Genomic DNA, 20,141 nt, shown 5'->3' with positions numbered 1-20,141 from the left:
ACTTGTGTGCGTCAGGGCCTGGTTCTGCTGCTCTAGAAGCAGAATAAATGTAAATAAAAATGAGTATTTCAATAAAACCATTTCTGGGGGCAGAACGATGCCCTTAACCTGGCTCAGTTTGTCCTCAGGTGGATTCGAGAGAAGGTTTCCCTCACGTGGGAGGGAGCTACCAGGTTCCCCACATACCCCGACCTCGGCAGCTCCTGGCAGTAGCCACCCTGTGTAGGGATAATATAGGGGGAGAGGACGTAATATAGGGGAAAAGGAGGCAAAAAGGGGCAAAAAGAAAGGGGGAGAGGGGGTAATATGGGGGAGAAGAGGTAACAACAAGGGGCGAGAAAGGGGGAGAAGGGGTAATGTAGGGGAAGAAGGGGTAATATAGGGAGAGAAGAGGTAACAAGAGGGGGAAAGAAAGGGGAAGGTGGGGTAATATAGGGAGGAGGGGGTAACAAGAAGGGGAAGGGAAGGGGTAAAGAGGGTAATATGGGGGAGAGGGGATAACAAAAGGGGGTAATACAGGGGGAGAGTGGATAATATAAAGGGAGAGGGAGTAATATAGGGGGAGAGGGAGTAACAAGGCGGGAAATACAGGGGGAAAAGGGGTAACAAGGGGGGAGATGGATCATATAGAGGGAGAAAGGGAAAGAAAAGAGGGAGAGAGGGTAACAAGAGGGGAAAGGGGGAAACGAGGGGGGATAGGGAGAGAAAAAGGGGGAAAAGTGGCTACAAAGGAGGAGAGGGGGAAGCAAAGGGGGCAAGAAAAGGCGGAGCGGGGGATCAAAAGAGGGAAGGGGGCGTTCAGGCGGGCGGCCGGGGGGGGGGGGGGGTCGGCTGCGAGGAGCCCGCACCTCGGGGGGGATCCCGGGGGTCCCCAAACACCCTCGTCCCGGTGATACCGGGGTCGGGCCCAGCTCCCCGGGTCGGTCCCGGTGCCGGGCAGCGCCCTCCCTTTCCGCCCGGGGCCCTCCCCGCTTCCGTGCTCCACGGCCGGGATGGCGCCGCCGCCTCGCAGCCGCCGCCAGCGGGGTCCTGGAGGGGCCGAGGAGCGGAGACCCCAGGTACCGGGGGGGCCGGGGGGGCCGGGGGGGACCGGGGGCATGGGGGGGGGGTTGGGGGCACCGGGGGACACCGGGGGGGACCGGGGGTGGCGGCGTGTCCCGGCGCTCCGCGTGTGGCCGCCGCGCCGGGACACGCGGGGCTGAGCTGCTGCTGGCACCGGGGTCCGCAGAGCTCGTCCCAGTGCTCCCAGTCTGCCCGTCCCAGTGCTCCCAGTTTCCCCCCAGTCCCCACGTGGCACCGGTATCCCCTGTCCTCATGTCCCGGTGATTCCACGTGCTGGTGTCCCCATGTCCCACTATCCCCAGTCCCCGTGTCCCGCTGTCCCCAGTGTCACCGTCCCCTCTCGCTGCCCGTCCCCAGGTCCCCGCGGCCCCGCTGCCCGCCTTCCCCAGCGCCGATGCCGAGGACGATGCCACCGCCGAGGACACGCAGGCCATGGTGCGGGCGCAGAACAAGAAGAAGAAATCCGGAGGCTTCCAGTCCATGGGTGCGTGTGCCTGACTTTGGGGGGTCCCCAACGCTGTCACCCCCCAACCCCATGGCTGTGTCCCTACCACCCATGTCCCCTCACCTGTCCCTGTGTCCCCGCAGGTCTCAGCTACCCAGTCTTCAAGGGCATCATGAAGAAGGGCTACAAGGTCCCGACGCCCATCCAGAGGAAGGTGAGACCCTGGGGGTGCGGGGGCACTTTTGGGACCCCCCCACCTCTATGGGGTGCTGAGGGCAGGGCTGTGTCCTGCAGACCATCCCGGTGATCCTGCGTGGCCGTGACGTGGTGGCGATGGCACGGACGGGCAGTGGGAAGACGGCCTGCTTCCTCATCCCCATGTTCGAGCGGCTGAAGGCACCCAGCCCGGCCGGGGCACGTGCCCTCATCCTCTCCCCCACGCGTGAGCTGGCCCTGCAGACCCTGAAATTCACCAAGGAGGTATGGGGACAAGCGGGGACCGCGCTGAGCTTGGGGTTTGGTTGGGTGCTGAACCCGCTAACGACTCCCCCGTGTTCCTTTCTCACCCCGCAGCTGGGCAAGTTCACCGGCTTGAGGACAGCTCTCATCCTGGGAGGAGACAAGTAAGCCATGTCCCCGCTCTCCGTGTCACCCCAGCTTCCCTAAAACACCCCCAAAAGTGCCAAACCTCGGGGCGGTGAGCTGAGCTGCCCTGTGTCCTCCCCCTTCTCGCAGGATGGAGGACCAGTTCGCAGCGCTGCACGAGAACCCCGACATGTGAGTGTGGGCACAGGGAGGGCACCTGGTGGGGAAACGGCCACCGAGAGCCACCAGGGCTGGATTTGGGGTGGTGCAGGGAGCCCCTGTTGTCCCTCATGTGGCCCCATCACCAGAACCAGCTCGGTGTAACCATCTCTGTCCCATCCAGCATCATCGCCACCCCCGGGCGCCTGGTGCACGTGGCGGTGGAGATGAACCTGAAGCTGCAGAGCGTGGAGTACGTGGTGTTTGACGAGGCCGACAGGTCAGTGCGCTTGGACGAGGTGCCCTTGGCTGGCCACAGAGAGGTGCAGCAGGCTCTGCGATGTCCCCTGTCCCTTCCCCTGCAGGCTCTTTGAGATGGGCTTCGCAGAGCAGCTCCAGGAGATCCTGGCACGGCTCCCAGGCGGCCACCAGACTGTCCTCTTCTCTGCCACGCTGCCCAAGCTGCTCGTCGAGTTCGCCCGGGCTGGTGAGAAGTGTGGGGCAGGCGGTGGCTGCAGGGCTGGGTTTTGGGGCTGGATCCAAGGCTTAGTGGCCCTGTGAGCTGTCAGGGATGGGGACGTGACCCAGTCCCTCAGCTGTGCTGGCCACAGGCCCGGGACTGGAAAATCCAAACTGGGTTGAGGCTGGGCCAAGCGGGTGCCCCAGGCTGGGAGGGAGCTGGGGGCTGTCCCAGCAGTGTGTCCCCACCCCACCCGCATCCTCTGTGTGCCCGCATCCCGCAGGTCTCACCGAGCCCACGCTGATCCGTCTGGATGTGGAGTCCAAGCTCAGCGAGCAACTCAAGGTGAGCTTGAGACAGGCTTTGTGCTCGGGGTGGGGAGCTGACAGGGTGCTGCGGGGTGTCCCCAAGAGCGTGGGGCCCCAGAAGGGCTGAGCGCTGCCCTCCCCCTGCAGCTGGCTTTCTTCCATGTCCGTGGGGATGACAAACCGGCCGTGCTGCTCCACCTGCTGCGCAGCGTGGTGAAGCCCCAGGACCAGACGGTCGTCTTTGTGGCCACCAAGCACCACACGGAGTATCTCAAGGAGGCAAGTGGCATCGGGGGCACACAACGGGTGCGGGCGGGCTGCGGGGGGGCCCCTTCACAGACCCACGTGGGGTTACGTCCACGGGCAGGCTCTTGCTGGAGTCCCAGCCCATTTCTCCTGGCTGAGGGAGAAATCCCCAGCACGTGTGATCACGGAGATGCTGCATTCACCAACTCCTTACAAAAAAAGGGGTGGATCACAGTGGGTTTGGGGTCTGGGTGGACACCCTGGGGTCTCAGGAGCCTGGGGGACGCTGTCCCTCAGCTGAGGGTGCATTTCCAAGCGGGATCTGATTGCTTTTCCTGTCTCCAGCTGCTGACAGCCCAGGGCATCTGCTGCACCCACATCTACAGCTCGCTGGACCAGACCGCCCGCAAGATCAACATCGCCAAGTTCGCCCAGGGCAAGTGCCCGGTGCTGCTGGTCACCGACGTGGCCGCCCGCGGGCTCGACATCCCCATGCTGGACAACGTCATCAACTACAGCTTCCCCACCAAGTCCAAGCTGTTCCTGCACCGTGTCGGTGGGTGGCAGCGCCCTGTGCGACCCGGGGTCCCTCAGGGCGGGCTGTCCCTTGTCCCTTGCTTTTAAGGGTCTGATCCTTGTGCCTCACCATGCTGGGAAACCTGCAGAGAAGGCGCTGATCCCCTTGACCTGTTAGAGATATGTCTGGGGCAGGAGGTAGCCGTGGTGGGGGCCGTGATGTCCCTGTTTTCCCAGCTGGACTGTGGGCAGGGCTGGTGCCTTCTGGTGACACATACACCTCAAGGTCCCGTGCCTCTAGGGACAGGCTTGGGGCAGTGGCCGGGTCCCCTTTTTCTCCCTTCCCTAGTGACCCACAGCCCCTTCCCAGCCCAGGCGTGCTGGCTGTGGCTCTGGTTTCCCACTTTTCTCCTCCTCACCCTGCCAGGTCGCGTGGCCCGAGCTGGCCGGAGCGGCACTGCCTACTCGCTGGTGGCTCCTGACGAGATGCCCTACGTCTTCGACCTCCACCTCTTCCTGGGGCGCCCGCTCATCCTCGCCGGTGCCCAGGAGCTGCCTGCAGGTAAGGCAAACCCATCGCAGGCACTGGGGTGAGCGCACGTCCCTTCAGCCTTGTGTCCTGGCCGCATATGGGGTTTATTTTTGGAGTCTGTGGTCTCGTGGCAGCCTTTTGGGCTCTCAGAGAAGCGATATGCTCCTATTACAGAGGTGCAGATGGGGAAGGGAGGGTGGGTGAGCGATGACACGGTGTCCCCCGTGCTCCAGGTGCCGACGGGGTGCTGGGCCGTGTCCCGCGGAGCCTGGTGGATGACGAGGAGTGCCTGCTGCTCACGGACCACGAGGGCTCTCTGGAGCTGCGCAGCCTGCACCGGGTGGCCGACAACGCACAGAAGCAGTACCTGCGCTCCCGGCCCGGCCCCTCGCCCGAGTCCATCAAGAGGGTGAAGGACCTGGACACGTCCCAGCTGGGCTTGCACCCGCTCTTCAGTGAGCGCCGCGGGGATGCCAAGGGAGGGGAACCTGTCCTGTCCCCTCGCTGCTGGGCTGATCGGCGTCCCCTCCGCGCCCGTATTCTCCAGGTGCTTGCTTCGAAGACACGGAGCTGGAGAGGCTGAAGTTCGTGGACAGCATTAAAAGCTACAAGGCCAAGGCGGTGAGTTGAGGCCCGACGGGATGGGAGGGGAAGGTCCCTGCGCCCGCAGCCTGCAGGACTCGCTCTCTCCCCCCGTGCAGACCATCTTTGAGATCAACGCCACAGCCCGCACCATGGCCAGCGCCGTCATGCGGTCCAAGCGGCGCCGCGACCATGCCCTCATCCAGAAGTACCAGCGCGGGCAGCAGGAGAAGCGGGCAGCAGCTCTCCAAGGGCAGGGGCTGCGCCAGGCCCCCCCTGAGCCCGAGGAAAGGGAAGGAGAGGAGGAAAACCTCCAGGTAGAGGGGCAGGAACAGGGCTGGGCTATGGCTTTGGGGCCAGCACGGTGTCCTGCAGGAACTTGGGCCCCTGGGTTGGGCTGGGAGGAGGACACAGCTTCCCCAGCCCCCTCTATCCCCTTCCCAGGACGTGTTCTCCGCGGTGGTGGGACGCAAACGGAAACGGGGCCGGGGTGGAGAAGATGGTGCCAGGAAGAAGCCGCAGCAGCCGGCGCAGCGGGAGGAGGAGTTCTACGTCCCCTACCGCCCCAAGGACTTCGAGAGCGAGAGGGGGTGAGTCGGGGAGCAAGCCCACTGCCCTCCCGTGACATCCTGCAGCGGGGGGGCTGCTCTCAGCGCTCCTTTTGTCCTCCCCGCAGGCTGAGCGTGGGCGGTGAGGGCAGCCCCTTCGAGCAGCAGGCAGCTGGAGCCGTGCTGGATCTCATGGGCGATGAGAACCACAACCTCAACAGGAGCAAGCAGCTGCTGAAGTGGTGAGCGGGGAGGTCCGGGTGGCCAGGGGAGAGAGGGTTGTAGCCCCAGGAGGTATTTTTCTCCAGCTGAAGACAGTGTTTCTTGCTGTCTGGGCAATGCAGGGGGAGTTAGGGGTGGGATGCCCAGCAAAAAGGAGGGTGGTGGACGTTCCCCTACTTCTCCCCCATCTGTCCTTCCCAGGGACCGTAAGAAGAAGCGGTTTGTGGGGCTAACGGGCCAGGAGGACAAGAAGAAGGTGCGGACAGAGAGCGGGCGCTACATCAGCGGCTCCTACAAGAACAACCTGTATCCTGCCCGCGGGCACCGCTGCCTGCCTGTGCCACAGCAAGGGGAATGGGGAGGCTGAGGGTGCCAGCACCACGTCCTGCAGCTGTCCGCGGGAGCTGCCCGGTGCTGGGGCCGGGGAGGGAGGCTGGGCAGGTGCTGGGGAGTGGCTGCACGTTCCCTTAACCCAGCCCAGCTACGAGAAGTGGAAGCAGAAGCAGAAAGTCGACGAGCGGGACGACGACGAGGAGGACGAACGAGGCAGGGAGCAGTTCAAAGGAAAGCACAAACGCGGGCAGGGTGAGTACCCCAGTAGCCCCCACATAGCCCCCCACTCTCTCTCTCAGCCTCCCAGTGTGGTTTTTACCTCCTCCTCTGCCTGCCTCCGTCCCGCAGGACGCCGGCAGCCTGCCACGCGGGGCAAGGTGCGCTCGGAGCTGAAGACCAAGCAGCAGATCCTGAAGCAGCGCAAGGCAGCGGCCAAGCAGCGCTTCCTGCAGCGCGGGGGCCTCAAGCGCCTCAAGGCCAGGAACCGGCAGCGGGTGCAGGAGCTGCGGCAGATGGCCTTCGGGCGCCGCGTGGGCACCACCAAGAAGGGCAAGCTCCGGAAGAGGCTGTAGGAGAGGGGAGCGGGGCAGGTGCCGCAGCATGGGGTGGCCAAAAGGCTTCTCCCACCCCTTGCCTGGATGTGCTGTCAGGGAGAGACATTAAATCGCCGGCTGGTTTTGGAGCCTGCCTCCTCTTGGTGCTTGATGTGGGCGGCTTGTGATTGGGGTAATCCCTCCCCGAGCTGCGGCCCTAAAAGAAGCAGGTGCTGCAGCTCCACGGCTGGGTTGTATTTTGATGGGAAACGGCTTTATCAGCACCAACAGCCTGCACACGAGCAGCTGCTCCCCATTCCCCCCAGGCAGCTGGGGCCCACTTGTAAGAGGGCACTGTGGGGGCAGGCTGTGTCCCAAGACACTTGGTGCCCCGCTGCGCAGGAGCCGCGTTGCCTCTCGGCGTTCCTGGGCTCGTTGGGGAGCCACCTCCATCCCCGGGGAGGTGCTGGCGTCCTGCAGCTCCCTGCTGGCCTTGGCAGCCTCATCCCAGGGAGGATTTGCCCCTGGGTTGGGACTCACTGGTGGCTCGGAGGCCCCGTGACAGCCCTGTGGTGCTGTGGGCGGGTGGTGGTGGGGGCAGGCATGCAGGGGGGGCCCAGCCCCGGCTCCTTGGGGCGCAGCTCAGCACAGATGGGAGCCAGGTCCTGCAGGCGCAGCAGCACCTGGGGAGATGGGGGCTCTGATGCCACAGCCCTCCAGGGAGAGGGATGTCCCCGTGTCCCTGCACTCACCACGTCCAGCTGGGTCTCCGTGTCCTCCAGGGCCACGTCCCTGGGGACCCTCAGGTGCTTGGTGGCGAGCTGGAAGAGGCTCAGCACCGCCATCCGGATCTGCCCCAGCAGCAGGGCCTTGTGGGCGGCCGCGCTCTGGATCTGGGTCCAGCAGGACTCCTGGGGGACAGACAGACAGACAGACAGACAGCCCTGTGCCCCACATCCCCTGCACCTCCCAGCACCCCCAGCCTCGTGCTCCCTCCCCGTCACCACCCCATAGGGCATCTTCCCTCCACAGGGGCTGTGATCAGAGGCTTGCACTCCAGCCCCTCACCCGCAAGAGGGGGTCCCGGTGGTCCCGCAGCCCCCCCTTACCCCCTGGAGCACATCGTGGCGGGCGGCCTCCAGGCGTGCATGGAGCTGGAGCACCTCGTCCCTGCCCCGCAGGAGCTCACCGTCAGCCTCCTCGTGGTACTGCTGGAGCCGAGCCCGGCCCTGGGCCAGCCTCTGCTGCCCGGCCTCCAGCTGCTGCCGCAGGGCTGCCCGCACCCCCACCAGCGCCCCGAAATGGGCCAGCATGGACGGGATGTCCTGGAACTGGGCGGTGGGAAGGGGACGAGGGGTTACAGGAGCACTCAACCCCACCGTGGTGCTGCTCACCCTCATTTTGGGGGTGATTTTGTGCCTCAGATCCCCTCACAGATGCCCCAACGTGGAGCTCGGGGAGCCGCGGAGGAACACAACAACCCTGGGGGACACGGGATGGGGACGTGCATTTTGTCACACTCACCCGCCCCGTGGTGGCCACCACACCCCGCAGGTACTCCCCGAAGACCTGGAGGCCCCGCAGCCGCCGTCGCAGCCGCTCCCTGCGCCTCAGCAGCCCCGCCAGCTCCTGCTGCAGGCCGTCACCATCGGCTCCCCTCCGTGCCACCCGTGCCCGCTCCCTCCTGGCCGCCGAAACCTGGGGGCGGCAGGGACGGTGGCAGCGGGGACGCGGCCACGTTGGGGCACGGCGCTGAGCCTGGTGGTGCCCACACCTCGAGGAAGGCGTTGAAGCTGAGGGAGACATCATGGAGCTGCTCTGCCCGCTGGCCCAGCTGCTGCCGGCGCCGACCCAGGTCCTCCATCCTCCGCCGAAATCCCTGAGGTGGATTCGCCGCGGCACCCAGGGGTGGTGGGGAGCACAGTGAGGGGGGCGCCCACCGCAAACCAGGGTCTTGGTGCCACTTTGAGGGGTTGCCGGTGGTTTCGACCCCGCTGTGCCCACCGGCCACCCCTCTCCCCGGGCAGGGGGCATGCGGAGGGGCTGGGGGCTGCCCCCGTACCTCCCGCTGGGCCTGCAGAGCCCGCTCCACATCCACCAGCTCCCTCCTCTTCAGCAGCAGGCGCGTGGAGGAAGGCAGCAGCGACGCCGAGTCCCCCACCGGCACCGTCCTGCCCACAGCCCCACGGAGCCCGTCAGGGCCAGCTCGGGACCCCCAGATCCCAAAGGATCCCCCCTGAGCTCAAGGGGGGGTCCCAGTGATCACCTGTGGTTGCCCCGACCCCACCTCCCCTCCTGCTTCAGCCTCCCCCAGCCCCGACACCATGGGGAGGCTGCAGCCCCCTGCCCTGACCGCCCCGAGGTGCTACCCCAAAACCTCTCTCCAGCCCCCCTGCACGCCCCTAAATCAGCCCCCAACCCTCCCCCCCGGCTAACCCCAGTGACGGGGAGCCACAGGGGGGCTGGGGAGGGGGGCACATCGCCTACCGGAGCTGCAGCTTCTCTTGGAAAACCCTACACAAGCTGTCCTCCAGCCCCGGGGACATTTTGGGGTGGGGGTGCGGAGGAGCAGGACGCCGGGCGGCCGAGATGGCGGCGGCACCACAGCACCACAGAGCAGTTGCCAGGGGCAGCCGGAGGCACCCGCTGCCTCCCACGGGGATTTCCCTGCCACGGCCCCAAACGTCACCCCGCAGGGCAGGGACACAGCCCCATGGACCCCAACGCGTCCCTGGGATGTGTCCCCAGGATGTGTCCCCTGCCACGGGGGCCCTGCTCAACCCCAGCCCCAGCGGGAGGGCGATTTGGGGTGCTCTGCCCCCCTCCTCCTCCCTGCGCACCCTCCCAGCCTTTCTTTTCAGCCCCAAAGCCTCAGGTGTGCTCCCAGATCCCCCAACCCCATACTATGCTCCCCAGAGCTATTTTTGGGGCTCCATGGGGTTACATTTGGAGGTGGGTCCCCCTCGCAGCCCTCTGACCGTGCTCCCCCTCTCCCAGGGCCCCCTCCTCGCCTCCTCCGGGCTCTCCAGAGCCTCCCCCCACACCCCAGTCCTCCCTAGCCCCCCCCCAAAAAAAAACCCTGCCCCCTTTCAGAGATCACCGTGCACAAGCAGACCCCAAACACTGCCCCCACAAGTGCTCTGCCCCCCCCTTACCTCTTCAGCTCTCCTCCACGTCCTGGCGGGGGCTCAGCCCCTGCTGCCTTGCCCACGATGTGCACAGCCCCCCCCGTGTGCCCAGGGGTCCTCTCCCCCCTCAATCCCCTCCTCCAGGTCCCCCTCGTTCCCCCCACACGCTCCCCGATCCTCTCCACGCCCCGTGTGTGCCCACATCCCCCCACCCAACCCCTCTGCTTACCCGCAGAGGGATCAGGTTTGATCCGTGCCTCGATCCCCTCCTAAAACGCTCTGCCCCCCCACGGTGACCCATCCTACAGACCCCTCCAGGTCTGCCCCGATTCCCCCTCCCCGTTCCCTCGTGGCCACGCCGCAAATTCCAGCTCCGCTCTTCCAGCTTAGATCCACAGCAACATTTCAGAAGAAAATTGGGGAAAAATTATTTATAACAAAAACAGCCAAACCCCCCCTCCCCCCAAAAAAAGTCAGCATCACCCACATATTGCCCTGCCCCTGCAGCACTCGGTTTTTGTTTTCCCAGGGCCCTGCCACTTGGCTGCAGCCCCACGGCGTCCCCCGCAGCCCTGGCACCACTCACGGGGACCGAGCCAGAGCCCGTGCGGGTACCCGAGGCTGTGGCAGGCACCGAGGTGAGCGTGGGACCCTGAGCTCTGCGCCTGCGCCACCTCTTTAAAAAGGATACCTGAGATGGAGAGGAACAGGAGAAGAGGGGAGAAGCGGAGGAACAGGGCTGGGGGAGGACGGAGAGCTGGGCGAGGGGAGCGGGGCGCTGAGAACCAGCTGCAGGGCGCTGGCAGCCCCCGTGCGGCCACGCGGCGGTGGGGATGCCTGAGGCAGGGCTCCCAGCTGGAGCTGCGTGCTTCCACGAGAAGGAGCAGAGATTATGTGCCTTATGCCTCTTCTCCTCGTGTCTTCTGCAGAGGGACCTCGCCGTGCTGCTCGCCGTCATCACCTACAGAGCAGCAGCACCTCAGCGAGTGCCAAGGAGGTGAGAACTGGGGTCCCTCCCTCCCGGCAGCTGCTCCCCAAAGATCCACGGCTTCACAGCTCCGGCCCCAAAGCAGGCAGCAGGGCTCACCTCCTGCAAGGCAGCTCACGTAGGCAGCCGGGGCGCTGCTCCCGTTGACCAGCTCGTACTTGGAGCCGCTCACCACATCCTCTTCCCCCTTCTCCTCCTCCTCGTCGTCATCGTCTTCCGAGTCCACCAGCACTAAGACGTCGCCCGAGTCCTGGCTCCTGCGGGCAGCAGAGGTGGGCTGAGAGGCTGAGGACAGCTCGTCCTCACCCCGTCCCTCCAGGCTGCCTCTCCCCTGGCTCGGACACCTCAGCAACGCACCAAAACGGGCGGGTTTTGAAGGGCTCTCCCTTAGTGTGCGAAGGACAGCTGGCTTCACACCCCGCTGGCAGCGAGGCCGCCCCCAGCACTCTGCACTGCTTCCCATTCGTCTTCCAAAGTCCTCCAACCAGCTCATGACCACTCATGTACTACACTGCCACAGCCCCTCCCGAGCCGGGTTATCCTCCCCTCCTGCACACAGGGGGAACTGGAGGCACTCACACCAGAGTCTTCCCATGCCGCAGCACCACGGCTGTGGGAACACAACCAACAAGGGCAAGGAGAGGGAGCAGGGCCACGAGCAGCAGGAAACAGAGGAGAAAACCAACACACCAGAAGCCCGCAGAGGTATGTGCAGCTCTCAGACATCCCCAGGGAGGGAAGGACGCGGTGCAAGCAGTGCAGAGAAGCAGGAGGTTGCTGTTTCTATTTACTCACCGTGTTTTAGGGCTCGGCAGCACCAAGGAGAAGCTCTCCTGCACGGCCTTCCCCCACGCTACCGGGTGCCTCTGCGTATCCAGAGGCGAGGCCAAGTGCTCTCCTCATCCCCCCGCTCCCCAGTCCACCCCTGGGCTGAGCCCTCCTGCTCCCACCCCAAAAGCCCAGCTTGGCTCTGGTCAGCCCGCCCGGCCCCTGCCCTACAGGAGACCGTGGATGTCAGGAGGCAAACTAGTGAGTCTGTGCAGGGTGGGACGAGGAAAATCAACTCACCTGAACGCAGCACCTACACGGGAGAGAAGGGAAGGGAAAAGTGCATTAGAAACCACCCCCGGAGCACCTGGTGCTGGTTTTGCCATGCAGCCCCCGCCTGCAGGACACACTCTGGCAGGCAGAGGAGGTGCAGAGGAGGAGAGTTTCTGCCAGAGGGGAAAAGCAGTCAGCTCGCCCACGTATAGCGAGAGAGCTTGGGAGAAAAGGGGAGAGCAGGGCTGGCTCTGCACAGCTCAGCTCCCTGCGTTTCCAACCCAGCTCCTCCAGGGCTGACGGGGATTTTGTTTGCGAGCAGGATGAGGCCAAAGGGCTGGGGTAAATCAGTGGGCAGAGCTCCAGGCAGGACGGGAGGGTTAGGGACTGAACCCCTGTCCTGGCTGGCGTGGGGGAGAGCTCCTACCTCTGAGGCACAGGAAGGGGTTGTAGTACAAGATGAGCCCGGAGATGGTGAGAACAGCCATCAGGGACAGGGTCGCCACCGCGCCCACGACTCCAACGATGTTTGTTGGCTCTGCAGAGAGAGGAGACACGGGCGGCCACCTCGTCAGTGGGACACGGATGGATGCTCTCGCTGCAAGTCTCAGCGCTGCCTCAGCTCTGATTTCCCATCACTTCAGGCCCAGCACCACGCAGGGTGCAAGTCTCAGGCCCCTCTGCTTCACTGACATGGAAAACACCACCACGAGGCCCCTATTTCTGTGTCCACGTGTATTTAGCAGATGCAAATCAATCCCCGTTGCAGTTCAAGCAGCACCCTGAGTGCTCCTCTACCCCCAAAACACACAGGGAGGGACAAGGGAAGCAGCTGCGCCCCTCCCTGAGGCCCGTTAACACCGAGGTGAGGGGAATCAGGCCTTTTCACCCTGGCACGAAGGAGCCCAGCCCTGCATCCCACTTGCTGTGAGAGTATCGACAGCCAGCAGGCTCTCAGGGGCAAGCAAAGCCCCCAGGGGCTGTCCTACAGCTGCAGCGAGCTGCGCCCCTGCCTCCCACCGCGACCCCAGGCAGCCCCACTCACGCTTCACCGTCAGGCAGACGAACATCTCCCGCAGCCCCACGGGGTTCTGCGCCTTGCAGACGTAGCAGCCCCCGTCGGTGCCCTGGGAGCAGTTCTGGATGGTGAGGCGGGACACGTTGCCCTCCTGGGCGATGAGGAACCTCCCTCCGGGCTGGATCTCCGGCTGGGTGATGCCCCGCAGCCAGCTGAGCCTGGCCGCCGGCACGCCCTCGGTCAGCCGGCACGTCAGGGTCACGTTGTCACCCACCAAGCAGGTCTGCGGGGGGTCCGATTCCAGGGAGGGGAGCTCTGAAGGGGGAAAAAAGAAGAAGAAGTCAAAGAGGGGATGGCAGAGTTTAGCGCAGCAGGAAATCACCATCTGACAGATTAATAAGCGTTAACAGAAGGAAGCATTGCTGATGGGGCTCCTGATGTTGCTCATGGGACCTCTGCAGCCTTCCAAGGAGCTCTGTGAGCAACTTGCACATTGTTCAATCCTATTTTGGGCACCTGCCTTCACATCCACAGGCAGGAATGCTTGAGGGCAGCCCGTGGGAAGATGGCAGAGAGGAGAAAGACAGCCCAGGCATCTTCCTTGGGAGGCTCAGAGTTCTCCTGCAGCCCCGACAAGCCTTTGAGGACAAACACAGCTCAGGTTTTCCAAAGCCTCTTTCATTAGCCCTTGTTCGAGGCTTATGGGGGACTGGAGGCACGCACAACCACTTTGCCATAAATCAGCCCCAACAAACTTCATCTCAAGCTGCGCAAGGCACTAAAACCTCAAGTCACCTTCTGTATTGCAGCCACAAGTATGAGTGTTTGCAGAGGTAAGAAGCGTGCTGCTCAGAGATTTGCCAGCCCCCGAAGTTGTACCCAAATCAACACGTTGACAACAACCCTCCCATGCTGGATCTCACCTGCAGGACTTCTGTGCCTCGTGCAGTCACCCCTGCACAAGTCAAACCCTGCCAGGCAGCCCCATTATCATCCCCCTCCCGCCCCACGGCAAGAGCCAGCGAGCCTGACCACTGCCTTCGTGTTCTGGAGGGCAAAGAACGCCCGGGGTAACCGCCTGCCCCACCGCTAGCAGGCTCTTTAATAATTCCTGTGCTGAGCCAGGCAACTCACTTATCTCCACGGAGCAGGCAGGCTCCTCCTGCTCCACCACGTGGCTCCCAACGCACTTGAAGACTTTGCGGTGGGCGAGGTGGGAGCTGTTCAGGGTTTCCACGTGGGTGTCCGAGGACCTCGTGGAGCTGATGACCCAGCTGGAGTTCTCCAGATCGTGCCCCTCTTCTCTCCAGTGCAGCGTGGGGTGGGGGTACCCCCCGGGCCAGCTGCAGAAGAGCTGCAGCGTCAGCCCCGAGGAGGAGGTCTCGGCCCAGCACTTCAGGGTGGACTGCGGTGGATCTGTCAGAAGAAGAGCACACGGTTAAAACCACATCCAAGTCACGGCTCTCAGCACCGCGGGGCTGGAAACCCAGCAAGAGCTTGGTTTTCCAATCCTCCTTCAAAGCCTTTAGGGTTTCCCTGCCTGTCTGGCTCCCTGATCCCGTATCCCTGAGCCCTGGGGGACCACAACGCTGAAGGAAGGCCACCAGGGAGCAGGCTGTTCTGCAAAATGCAGCCCAGCAACCACTAACACACAGGGGAGGGACAAATTACTACCACGGCTCTGTCTGACAGAGGTTGTTGTCACCACGTGAGGGCCCAGACTGCCTCTCACACCCCGCGCCGCACTTTGCATCACCCACATCCCGCTCACGGCGGCGGGGACAAACTCCAGCAAGAAGGGAGGCAGGGTAAGCCACCGTGGCCTCGTGCCAGCACCACTGGGTAACAGCCAGGAGCACGTTTGGTATCTCAGTGCAGACACAGCTAAGTGCTGGCGGGATGGGGCAGGAACCAACAGAACCCCAAGGGTCCCTTCGTGCAGCCCGAGTTCCTGCTGCTCTCCCATCAGGTGGCTTTTTTTTGCTCCTGACGCTGGCCGAGAGCAGGATTTTAGTGCAGAAACTGGGACGTACACACGCCCATACACACGCACGTGCCTGTGTAACAGCCACAGGGAGGGATTCTGGACTCTGATCCTGGCAGAACTGCCCCTGTGGCTGGCTTGCCTACTCCCAGAGCTGAACGAGACCCCAGTGAGACCAGACGCTGCCAAGCAAAGCCCCAGATAAGAGACGTCAGAGGGATGTCTGACAGGTGATTTGCAGAGCATTTATTCAGGTAACCCGAGAGGTGACAAAATTTAGAGTAAGGGGAAAAAAAATCATAGCACAAAACCCACGTGAGCTCCAACAACATACCTGCTTGGGGCTCGGCTTCCCTGGAACTATATACATGCATTTTTTTATGATCTTTGAAACCACCCTGCTGTGGCAAGAAATTCCTCTGTCACTTCCTCTGTTCCAGCCCTGGGGTGGTCTCGTAACTGCTCCTGAACCCTGGCTGTGGCTGACAAGAGCAACCTGCCGGCCTGAGTCATGGGGAACTGCCCCACACCAAGGGGCAGACCCCGCCAGGGCACTGCACTCCTTGTGCCGGCCCCTGGCACCTGCCTCCTAATGCTGTCAGCGTTGTATCCTAACTCCCAGGCTCTCCCAGCACAATCCTACTCTTCTCCCTAAATGTTAAGAGCAGATCTGTTCCTCAAAAAGTAAAACAAACAAAATTTACCCCAAAACTAACAACCTCTCACCCCCCCAGACCACTACAACACCACAACACACCAGCAGAGATGGGCTCCACGCTCACAGAAGAGCCAAGAGAGACCCAGATCAAATTGCACACAGACAGACCAGGAAATCCCTCGGAGGTGTGCAATTACACATTTCCTTCACACCATGTGCTTCTTATCCCAACACAAACACAGAACAGCAGCCCAAGGCCATGGCTGCACCTCTGTCACGTTGCTTCCTCTACTCCTTGCGTGTTTGTTTTATTTTAAATACAGCTTTAACCAGAAAAAAAGGTGCTGCCTGTGCCGGTCAGGTTCACTCAGCCCAGGCCAAGTTGCTTCAAGGGCCAACACCACTGAGTGTGAAAAATAAAAGGTATGTGCTTCTAACGTGAAGTTGGTAAGCTTCAGCTTCTGGCCTTTGCTGGTGCTGCTCCTGCTGACCTAAAGCATCGCCAGGAGTCTCTCTGCCACCTATTTACGGACACCCCCATGGCACATACCTCCTGGGTGACCTTTGGAAGTTAACTGACAAGTTCCGCATTAACAAGTGAATTTCAGAGAGTGGTATCGACACATGGCATGCCCACAGAGTTTCAGAAGGGGGAAAAAAATAGTATCGTAAGGAAGCCACCTTAAGATTTCGGACTCCCCATTCCTGAGCCCCATGCCTACACATTCTCTGCAGCAGCCTGGGCTTTCTGGATTCCTTTGCTCCAGTCCTCTGTGACCCTCCAACCCCATCTGCAGGTTCCTCGCCCCAGGAAGGGAATTTTACCTGTGTTAACATTCAGAGATTTAATCTGTACTAAACAGGCACAACTTTTACAACACACACCCTTCACCAAAGGCTGGCAAAGGAGAAACACCCTGAATGCAAACAGAAAACAAGCATCACACTGTAAATGTTGACAAAAAGACAAGCAAGCAAGGAAAGAGCTTGTAAAGCACAGTGCCACCGCAACAGGAAAACTGGCAGCAGCCTTGCCCTCCCCTAAACCCTGGAATATGGGCTGGGGTGGCATAAGGACAGCAGGTCGCCGAGGGGCCTACGAAGATTTCTAAGGGAATGAATACGAATGGAAATGGGAGAAAGCACCAAAAGACATGAAAGGGAAAAGAAGCTGAAAGAATGACCTGCGCTGATAACAACAGGCACATCCCATCACACTGCTCCCAGTGATAAATTTGAAGGATGTGATGTTTCTGTCAAAGTCAGAAGAATGCACTCAATGACCCAAAACTGGAAACTTCAGCTGAAGGCCCTCCATCCTCACACCAAAAGGATGGCAGCAAGGTTGGCACTGTGCATCTATTTCAAACGTACTTCAAAAAAATACATGGTTTTTGGGCAGAAGTCACCCCGATTCTGAGGCAACGGGCCACAGCTATAGGATGTGAAAGATCTGTCCAAAAATTAGCGATGAAGAAGGAACTGAAAAGGCATAACGAGGACTTCACAGCTGGCACGTTAACGTTCGCTGCTTGTGAGTAAATGTTTAACTGAGTAATATCAGCCTGCTCACAGATTTTATGTGATAAAGCCACCTTCCCCCTTTTCACATTAGCTTTCCACCAGCGCCAGGTTTGCTACGAATCTGGGAACCTGAGCCCCAGGCTGGGGGAAGCCCACAGGCACGGGACAGACTTACTGGCTACCAGGAGCTGGACTCTGTGCTCGTGGTCTGTCTTGTTTAGCACTTCCTTGCAGGTGTAGTTGCCTTCGTCCTGCAGACGCAGCCCTGTGATGCGCAGCGAGCTGTTGTCAACCAGGGAGAAACGGACATCGGGGGGGAAGGCGACCCGCGAGGAGAAGAGTGGGGGGAAAGAGTGCGGATCCCCTTGGAACCAGACCACTTCTGTTGCTTCTTTGGAGACATTTCGGCATAAAAGGAGGATGCTTCCTCCAACCTTCCCAAAGACCACTTCTTCTGTTCCTGCAAAACGGAAGGGATGGTGTTAGGGATATAGGGAACCTGCAAAATCCCCTTCCACAGCAAACTTTGCAACAAAGCCTTGCACAAATGAATATGTGGTTTTCAGGAACACCAAGCAAATGGTATTCATCAACAGAGGATCCAGCCCTTCCATGCTGTTATGAATAAAAAAGCCATTTGGGGAACCTGCTGAGGTGCTTCATTACCACAGCAAAGCCACTCCTCCCTGCCTGCCATCTGTTAACCCATTTCCCTCCCTTGATTTGCCTGCCCAATTTTTGTTCTGGCGGCCCTGAGGCAGGGATCCTGCCCTTGGCTCCAGAAGCCTACACAGCACTCCTTACGGAGCCTCTTGTCACCTCTGCAAAGGATCTCCACGATGCATTTGGCAACTAGAAATGTTCACGATCAGAAAGAGGAACACGGCTTAGAAGTCTCAATGGGAAAGCAATGCCAGCTTATTTTTGCCTGGGGAAAGGGGCAAACGGCAAAAGCGACCTGAAGGAACCGGACAGGAGCTGCGTCAGGGCATCGGTGACACTGAATCGGCAGCAATGAGAGCCCAGATTCACGGTCGTGGCAATGCTGGTGCTCACCCAGTATTTTGCTGAACCTCTGCCTCCTACTGCCCAAGCAACCTCGTCCCTACACTGCCCGGGGAAAGGAATAGTAACGGAAAAAAAGCCAAAGAACTCAACAAAGCGACTCTAACATCGGTAGCCACAAAGATAACTAAACTCTTGGTGTCTTGGTGGCCTCCTTTTACCTCTGCCAGGCTTCAAGCCCTCCAGCCACATCCCCTGCCACAGGGGACCTGAACCCGAGAGCAGACGCAGCCTTTTCCGAGGCAAAGGGCAGCGATCAGGCGCGCAGCCTACACCCAGAGGGCTGGCAGCAAGGTGATCCCTGCTCGGGCATCTGAAGGCGGGTGGGAATTTGAAAGGGAAGGGGCCAACAGGTGATTTGGTAAAAAGAATACAAATAAAATATGCTATGCTGCACCTGAAGCCTCGACCACGCATTCTGCTGGGGCCAAGGTGAGCTGAGCCCTGGCCCCATTGCCACTTCTCTCCATGCAAAGTTGGCTCTAAAATGGGCTAAACCCCCCTAAAACCCCCAGCTCCACAGCCCCACCGCGACTGGAGCGCTCGTTACTTTTACCGAAAAGTGACTTTTTAGTAATTAAATAAATAAATAAATCAGCCCTTGGGACCCTCTGGAGCCCTCCTCGCCACTCGGGCTGAGGGACCGGCGGTGCCTCCTCAGCGCTCGCCCACCCGCCCGCCCCGGGTACCTGCGGCGCCCCGGCGCAGCGCCAGCCTCCAGACGCAGAGGGCGAGGAAGAGCCGGGCCGGCGGCGTCCCGCCGGGGAGCCCCATCGCCCTGAGCCGCCGCCACCGCCTCCCGCTGCCTCTCGGCCCGCCCGGGAGGCGGCGCCGCCCGGCCTCCGCCCCAAGGCTCCGCTCAGGTGCCTGCCCGGTCGCCCCGAACCCCCTGAGGGGACCCGGCCGGGGGGCCGGCCGCCATTTTGGACGCCCGCCTGCCCCCTCCCGCCATTTTGAGCCCCCCCCCCCGCGACCCCTCCCGCCATTTTGGGCGCCCCCGGACCCCTCAGCCCATTTCCCCGTCCCACAGTGAAACGAGCTGCTGGGCTTTTTTTTCTCATTGAATCCTAAATATTGTAAAAGACCTTCAAGTTCATCTAGTCCAACCACCCCCCTACCACAAATGTCACCCGCTAACCGATGTCCCCAAGCACCACGTCCAACCTCTCCCTGAACACCCCCAGGGACGGTGACGCCACCACCTCCCTGGGCAACCCGTCCCAACGCCTGACTGCTGTTTCTGAGAAGAAATGTCTCAATTATTTCTCTTAATTATTTATCAGTTTTTTTGTAAGAGTGCTTTGCAGCAACAGGTGACTCCCCCAGCTGAAAGAAGGGGCTAGGAGCCACCGGGGGGCCTGGGCAGGAGCAGCAGTGAGCATCTGCTGTGAGAGGACATCAGCTTGGGCACGGGCTGTGTGGTGCTTCGACAGCAGCAGGCAATGCCCTGAATTCATGCTTGGTAAAGGAAGAAATGCAAGGATTGTATGGATAAATTAAGACTTCTTGTCAAGGTATCCTTGGAAGAAAGGGAACACAGGCAGTGGAAATCAAACCAATGCATAACGCAGCATATCACCGGCAAATTCAGATGTGGTGAAGGCAGGTGCGGCTGTGGGGCACTCCACTGGACTTGCCCCAGTGTATTCCAAGGCTGACTGTTGTCTTGTATTTGCTGTGGTTCCTGTACAGGCAGGACTTCACCTGAAATTGAAAGCCTTCGTCATGATCAGCAGGTGCAACAGCCTGTGTGAAGTCAAAGTGAGGTGCTGAAGTAGCCAGTATTTGGCCAGTGTTTTTTAGGGGGGTGTCACATAGTGAGCTCAGGTGCAGTCCAGGGATCAATACCAAGAGCATTCAGTGCTATGAGAACGGTGTTTCCAGAAACCAAAACAGGACACCTAACTGATGCCTGAAAGTGAGACCCCCCCCACCCAGAGCATGCTCTAGCACCTTCTGTAATGCAACCACTTAAGAAACATCCCAAAAGCAGTGAGGCTGTGAAAAACAGTGCTAAAGGACTATGAAGTATACCAAAAACTGTATGATTTGGGGGTAAAAAAAAAATATGATTTTGGGAAAATAATAGCTCAAACCAGAGCTGTGTAGGAAAGAAGTATAGCAGACAGCAGTGCAGACTGGAAGGAGGCAGCAGATGGAACAGGTAAAAGATGAGTTTCTCCACAGCTGGATAGATCCAATGG

At 61.0% G+C, this 20,141-nt stretch overlaps 3 protein-coding genes across 4 annotated transcripts; 1 reads left to right on the top strand and 2 right to left on the bottom strand.

Moving 5' to 3' along the window:
* Positions 1-968: 968 nt before the first annotated feature.
* DDX54 (DEAD-box helicase 54) lies at positions 969-6,680 on the top strand. Of its 2 annotated transcripts, XM_084297168.1 has the most exons (20): positions 969-1,058; positions 1,420-1,546; positions 1,651-1,721; positions 1,802-1,987; positions 2,081-2,130; positions 2,243-2,284; positions 2,436-2,531; positions 2,617-2,738; positions 2,995-3,056; positions 3,167-3,298; positions 3,611-3,821; positions 4,209-4,343; positions 4,547-4,768; positions 4,861-4,934; positions 5,015-5,212; positions 5,340-5,485; positions 5,572-5,685; positions 5,867-5,971; positions 6,147-6,250; positions 6,347-6,680. In XM_084297168.1, exons 1-20 carry the CDS (start codon positions 993-995, stop codon positions 6,568-6,570), a joined length of 2,487 nt encoding a protein of 828 aa, XP_084153294.1. In that variant the 5' UTR covers positions 969-992; the 3' UTR covers positions 6,571-6,680. The 2 variants fall into 2 exon arrangements, with proteins under 2 accessions (XP_084153294.1, XP_084153293.1); XM_084297167.1 differs by having other exon boundaries at positions 6,147-6,680.
* A 387-nt stretch (positions 6,681-7,067) lies between these two features.
* CFAP73 (cilia and flagella associated protein 73) lies at positions 7,068-9,077 on the bottom strand (the record flags this gene model as incomplete). The annotated part of the gene is made up of 7 exons (XM_084297434.1): positions 7,068-7,214; positions 7,284-7,442; positions 7,641-7,862; positions 8,056-8,229; positions 8,306-8,410; positions 8,594-8,702; positions 9,019-9,077. 7 exons carry the CDS (start codon positions 9,075-9,077, stop codon positions 7,068-7,070), a joined length of 975 nt encoding a protein of 324 aa, XP_084153560.1.
* Positions 9,078-10,558: 1,481 nt separating this feature from the next.
* VSIG10 (V-set and immunoglobulin domain containing 10) lies at positions 10,559-18,711 on the bottom strand (the record flags this gene model as incomplete). Its single annotated transcript, XM_084297433.1, has 7 exons — positions 10,559-10,620; positions 10,747-10,932; positions 12,116-12,226; positions 12,734-13,021; positions 13,841-14,122; positions 17,048-17,332; positions 18,627-18,711. The coding sequence occupies 7 exons, from the start codon at positions 18,709-18,711 to the stop codon at positions 10,559-10,561; spliced, it is 1,299 nt and encodes a 432-aa protein (XP_084153559.1).
* Positions 18,712-20,141: the final 1,430 nt, after the last annotated feature.

Source organism: Netta rufina, assembly GCF_964035555.1.
Source record: "Netta rufina genome assembly, chromosome: 17".
Classification (NCBI taxonomy): Eukaryota; Metazoa; Chordata; class Aves; order Anseriformes; family Anatidae; genus Netta; species Netta rufina.
This window is presented reverse-complemented; position numbering and strand designations above follow the sequence as displayed.

What these genes read in the sequence shown, in the direction of transcription:
- DDX54 (XM_084297167.1), top strand. Translation starts at nt 993, where the DNA reads ATGGCGCCGCCGCCTCGCAGCCGCCGCCAGCGGGGTCCTGGAGGGGCC. An exon ending in ACACGGAGTATCTCAAGGAG is followed by an intron (nt 3,299 to 3,610) that starts GCAAGTGGCATC and finishes TCCTGTCTCCAG; the next exon opens with CTGCTGACAGCCCAGGGCAT. An exon ending in TGCCCAGGAGCTGCCTGCAG is followed by an intron (nt 4,344 to 4,546) that starts GTAAGGCAAACC and finishes CCCGTGCTCCAG; the next exon opens with GTGCCGACGGGGTGCTGGGC.